The sequence below is a fragment of the Apteryx rowi genome, unplaced genomic scaffold (genome assembly GCF_003343035.1).
Source record: "Apteryx rowi isolate R43461 unplaced genomic scaffold, aptRow1 scaffold_284, whole genome shotgun sequence".
NCBI lineage: Eukaryota > Metazoa > Chordata > Aves > Apterygiformes > Apterygidae > Apteryx > Apteryx rowi.
Window position 1 is genome coordinate 1,011,916 of NW_020449241.1, and position 6,000 is coordinate 1,017,915.

General features: G+C 40.1%; 1 protein-coding gene across 1 annotated transcript in view; it reads left to right on the forward strand.

Moving 5' to 3' along the window:
• DAB1 (DAB1, reelin adaptor protein) overlaps positions 1-4,769 on the forward strand; it is a 122,973-nt gene extending 118,204 nt beyond the window's left edge. Inside the window, exon 15 of the mRNA XM_026069024.1 lies at positions 4,725-4,769. Within this exon, the coding sequence (XP_025924809.1) occupies positions 4,725-4,769 (45 nt within the window). The remainder of the gene's footprint in view (positions 1-4,724) is intronic.
• The last annotated feature ends 1,231 nt before the right edge of the window (positions 4,770-6,000 follow it).

The following is a 6,000-nucleotide window of genomic DNA, read 5'->3' on the forward strand; positions in this document are numbered from 1 at the left end:
GCTCTTGGAGAGGGATCACAGTTTTTGCTTCATGCCAAAGAATTCCTTAAGTTGTCATTTCAGGCCCTGTTCCCGTGCTCATTTGCTCATCATATTTCCCAGGGAATCTGAAGGGGTAAGATCCAAAGAAATCCAGGTTGTTTTGTGAACAGTGGCTTCCTACAGCTTTCTCCTCCTCTCTGCTGCTGCAATCATCTCACCTTCTTCCTTCAAACTCCCCATTTTAATCTKACCAGTTTAAGCATGGGTTTCTCCCCTCTTCCAGTATCTCCAAGCCCTCCTGAAGTACCCAGGTGCCCTTCCATTTTTCCTTATTTCTCTGAGCAAGAGACAGCATATTATGTAGCTCACCTRGAGCCATGTACTTGCTTAGTGGTCATCCGGCAATGCCAAACACAGCAGTTCAGGGCCGAACTCTCATAGCTTTCTCTGTAGTGAGGATGTTCAATGTTCTCTGTCTTCTGCACAACAACCGGTTTACATGATGCTTGCGGTAATTTAGTAGCTTAGAGACTTCTGAGCAGTTTGCATCGAACTGACCATTGGGTTCAAAAATTATTAAGGGGAACTGACAGATACATAGAAGGACAGTACAATGGAATGGATCATGTTTGGTTAGGTGTGTTTGCAGTTCATTATTATGCCAGAACAAAGATGGAGCAGGGTTGATCTTTCTGCATAGTTTTCATTGTTTTTTTTCAATTTATGGGTATATAGCATCCATCTTTGTACTAAAATGATAAAAACTTCTAAAATACTAATAATTAAACTAGATATTTGAGACTGGGAAATACTTCTAGGTAGATTTGCTGAAAGAATAGGGGAGCTTTCCTGTCGTAATCCCTAACTAGACAGTTGGTATATTTATACAGCTAATAGAAGCTGGCTGTAATAAAAATTATCAGAGATAAGCCACTGGCTGTTAATGAGTGAATGGGAATTATCACTGAAGATTTTTACTTTGAATACTGCTTGCCGAGTTTAYGTCCTATTTCATTGAATCAGCATGCAATAGAGAAGATGCATTGCACTCCCATTTCCGTTCACTTGCATCCTCAGCACAAGATTTTCATTTTGGCTGCCGCTCCAGTGCACTTATTTCTTGAAACTCTGTCTTTGAGCCTGCCCTTTCTGATCAGTCAGCCAGGAGTAAAACCTGTGCTGAGAATCTATTGTAAAGGGCAAACAAATCTATGAGGGCCTCACCTCTATAATTCAGTACATCTCGTCTGTAGCTTTGCGCATAGCAGGGTGCCCCGAATCAATGATGAAAGGACTGCCAAAGTAAAAATAGTTTCTTCCTAACCAAGTCCTGTCTGTGCTATGTTTTGTGAGTAATCTCATCCAAACAAGCCCAACTGGATGCTGAATCTTTCAGAAATGTTTTACGATGACTAGTTCAGTTGGGGAGCAGATGTTAATACCTTAAAATTGAATGTAAATTTACTTGCAGTATTTACATAACTGTATTCAAAACCACTAGCAAGCTTGTCTCATGCAGTAGTGTACTGTTCTCAGGATGCATACTGTTTGCAACGGTGTCTGGTATTACAGAAGACATTTCTTAAAATGGGCAGAGTAAACAAGAAATTTTAAGCATGAAGTATCTTTGAAATGCATCTGTGGAGCTTACTGGGGAAAATTTTCTCTTTAGCAGTTTTTGCAATGAGCAGAGTTCATAACACTTGCACAATATACTTGTAGCTTCCTAAATAATTAGATGTCTAACTTAAGGCATGTATRTTTAAACATTTTTGGTCCCCTACTRTAACCTCTCACTTTTGTCAGATACCCAATCTGTGAATAGTATCCTTTTMCTGTAGTACATGTTTATTTGGAAGCACTATACAGTATAAATAACCACACTGGTACGTGGAGATATGAGGATGTAGCCAAACACTAACTTGACAGTAGATTCTAAACAAATAGGAAAACATCTACTTTTTAAACATTTATGAGGAACTGCAYATCCCTAAAGATGATAGCACCCTTCAAGTAGGATTTAGGAGTGAAAGATGATGTTCCCATTTGTGTTCTTGGTTACTCGCTCTGGGTTAATGAAAGCACATTGGAAGTGCTTCTGGGCCAGTCATAAAAAGGGTAAAAGGCTAAGATTCAGGGCATTTATGTGAAGGGGAAATTCGGTATGCTATTTTATTTGTTCCTGTTTCTTCTGACAAAGACCCATTCTTTCACTTCTTTCCCTCTGCACCTGTTCCTAACAGGGTGGTAGAAGTAGAAAGCAGAAAATCTGAGTGAGATGATTATGATGCTGTGAGAACAGTTAGGCTCGCTTGCCTTTTGATGACACTTCCTATGACTTTTGAGTGGAATACATAAAAAGAAGGGGGTTTATTTCTGCCTCCAAGCCCCTCCAGAATCCTGCTGGCGAGAGCCCCCTGCCTGGCTTTGTGAGGGACACGGTCGGTGAAGCTGAGAGTGCTTGGCTCTCCTTTTGCCTCTTTTCTGCCCCTTTCTGCTCTCTTTTCCTCTCAAGTAACATTATCTGTTCTTTGCAGATGCCATTTTCAATGTCAGGCCATAGTCAAGATGCATGGCTTGAATTACCTCAAAATAATATTGGGTAACAAGTTCCAGTCATTGACCAAAAAAAGAAGGGAAAAGTTTTGACTGAGAAGCTCTCATGCAAATACAGCAATTAGTCTCTCGTTTAGCCATCTGAAAGGAAAAATCTGCTAAAAGGAAGCACAACTTTATTTCAAAATGCTCTGATCTTGAAGAAAAATTTCTCGAATCAGTAAGAAGTGCAAGCCTTTGCCACATGGAGTGTATGCTCAGAATAAATATCGGATAGGAATAAAAGTTAGAAATTTCTAATTCTCAGTTCTGCCAGATGAGTTGTGGAAACTGCTGATGACCGGTGAGGAATTCCTCCTGGCGTTCGGGCTGCATCTCTTCCAATGATTTCAAGTTCAGTGACACCTTAGGACACCTGTTACTTAAGTGCATCTGCATATCTTAAAGATATTTGAGGACTGCTCTAGCAAGCACGCTTGATGTTTTTAAAGGGGTTTTTTTCCCCTAGGACATTTGAAAAGCTGGTATCTTTTGTTCCAAAGGGATCATGTCCCTCCTTCCCTCCCTCCCCTTTTCTTCTCTCCCTTCCTTTTTGCTTCCTTCTGCAATCACCTCAGGTTCAGCAAATGCCTGAGGAATGGCCTGTTGTGTGTCAGATTCCCACATTAATTAGTACAGATTTTCGCTGGACTAGCTGCGATAGATCATGCTGCCACTTTCACGTTCCCAGTACATGAAAACTAGCATAGGTAGACTTAGCACACAGTATGGGAAATGCAGTTATTTACTCTCAGTCATCTCTTCTGATTACCTTCATTTTTTCAAGGTCACAAAATGTATTTKCTTCTTTCTGTGGATAATTTCAAGAGCTTTTATTTAATCATTCAGAAGGGATTTTGCTCATCCTCTCATAATGCTTTTGTGGTGTGCTCAGGGCTTCGTGTAGGTAGGAGGTGAGAAAGTGAAGTCTTTGCAAACTGCAGAAATATAGTCATTTCAAGGAATAAGAGAGATGGAGACGACATTCCCTGGCAAATAGGGAGCAGGCTGTATTTTGGAGCATCACCCCAGAGGCTGAGTAAATGTGAACCTGCAGATACAGCTTTAGGCTGGTTTTCTGATCAGCAGCAACATCTTTGTAACCAGTGGTTAAAATCCGGTGCCACCTCCTGTCAGATGTTTCTGTGCTCCTCCGTGGCCAACCTTCTCACTTTTTTACTTAAAGTCAGCTTTTGCTGATACTGCTGTAACGTGAGTTTCATTCGAACTTGGTTAAATTCAACGTCATGCCATGGTATTTGAGTATTTAGCAAGCTGTGGAGAGTTAATGCAGTATGGCATTAATTAGCCTTTCTGCCTGTCTTGTTCTTTTTTTAGATGTCATTCTCAGTTTATTTAGCTTCTGGAAATGAAGTAGAATGGGTTGTAGGGTACGTGGATGGCTTGCTTCACGTTGCAGCCACAATGAACATAGTATTAAGAAAACACAGMGCATCTGCTGAAGCCACAGCAGCTTTTTTTCCACCCCACCTCCAGGAAATTCACAATAAAGTATCTGTTAGCAAATGGACGTGCGTTCCTCCCATTCGTAATGATTGTACTCACGGTTATACCAACTCCTACTCCAACTGCGCAGAGCTACCTTTCCTCATTTTTCATAGGCGAGTCATGCCACATCTATATGAAAATATTGTTACTTTAAATCCCATCACAGCTTCATTAGTTCAGCTTTCTGCAGCAGTTTCTGTTCGCTAACGTTTTTTCGACGTGACTTGTGTGAGATGCGTGGCTTTGTTCTGTTGTTGCACTGCTGGGGTGGGGTTCACAGCCTGATCTGAGTATCAGCGTTTTATGCCAGCTACATTTCTGGCCTGTAAACTCCAAAACATCCAGTCATATAAATATCATTTCATTTCTTCATATGTCTATGCCCGGCAATACCTCCTGAGGATCTGTGCACAGCCGATACTGGGAAAGGGAATTGATTATAAGCATTCATTTTCTGCTGTAGCGTCACATTTGCTTCCCAATTCAACTGGGGTGCTGTGAGCTTTCAAAGCAGCACAGAGCAAACGTGTCCTTCGGGTTTGAACTCATGAGGTATTGCTGTTCTCAAGCAGATGTTCTAAAAATGCTCTGAAAATGTCTGGGGACAACGCCGCTTATTTTATTTTTATTATCCCCAGGAAGCAGAACCTCTCTACGCCCAGATCAACAGACCTAAGAAATAGCATTGGTACAGGCTTGTGGTGCTCCAAGACTCAAATGAAAACCAAGAACCTGGCAGGCCTTTGGCTTTCATGCTTTTTTCCGATTGATTTTGTCTGACAAGGATAGATGATTGCCCTCCTGGATCGGTTCTACGAGCGCTCCTGATAATTTTTGGCAACCAGTGGCAGATTCCTGTGGCAGCACAAAATAAAAACAGTCCCTGCTTATCATGCCAAGAGTCCAGCCCCGTCCCCACAAGTCATGCGTATCCAGACTAGGAAATCTTGCTCCTCGGTCTTCTTTTCAACATGTGTTGTCTTCTGTATGCCACATATAAATAACAAGCATTTGAAATTTATTAAGTATTAGCCATTCCTTTTCTTTTAAGCAAAATGCAGAATCTGTATGTAGCAGTGGCATTATCATTCAACAGCCTTTTGGGCACAAGTCGGCACTTTTTATGTCATGGTGACATGTTTTTCATCATCATTTACATCGGGCTGATCCTGACATTTTTTTTTCCCTGTGTAGGCATATTTAAACAAAAAAATTACTGGCAGTGTCATTTTTTTTGTATTTCTTATTCTGTAGTTTTGTATGAGTGACAGATCTAACAGCAAAATGCCTCCTGTGGAAATGATTCTTAACTTGAAACCACAGAATAAAACTCCATTGTTTATCCATCCTGACTGAAAAATGTTGCCAAATGGACCTTTAAGTTATAGCGCATCATGAGGAAGAAATGCTGCTTTTCGGTTTGAATACTCACGTTGTGGGTAGAGAAAGGACATCAAGTCCCACTGATGAATGAAACGAAAGATTCATTATTTCCTAGGAAACGCTAAACAAAGTACAGAAAAGGAATATTTTTATTTCTTCGATATCTTGCTGCTGTAATGCTATGCAGACAAGTGTTTTCTTCTCTGTGTGCCATTTTTAATGAAAAAAATAATTTGCCAAATAATACTGGTACAATTCTGGTTCGTGAATTTGGATGAAACGAACTTTACAAATGGGACAGCGGATGGCATGAATTTTGGAATAACAAACTGATTCCGTGCTCAAATTGTTCATCTTTATCACTTTTTGTACATCAGAAAATTCAAATGGGATTTTTATTTTATAACTTGAAAAAAAAAATCTTACTGTTAAACTCTTTAAATGTTTAAGGGGAAATGGCTTTAAGGAGTTCGAATGGAAATTGCCAGTTTTTTTGTAAATATAAATGTTATGAAAATTCTTTTAATAATG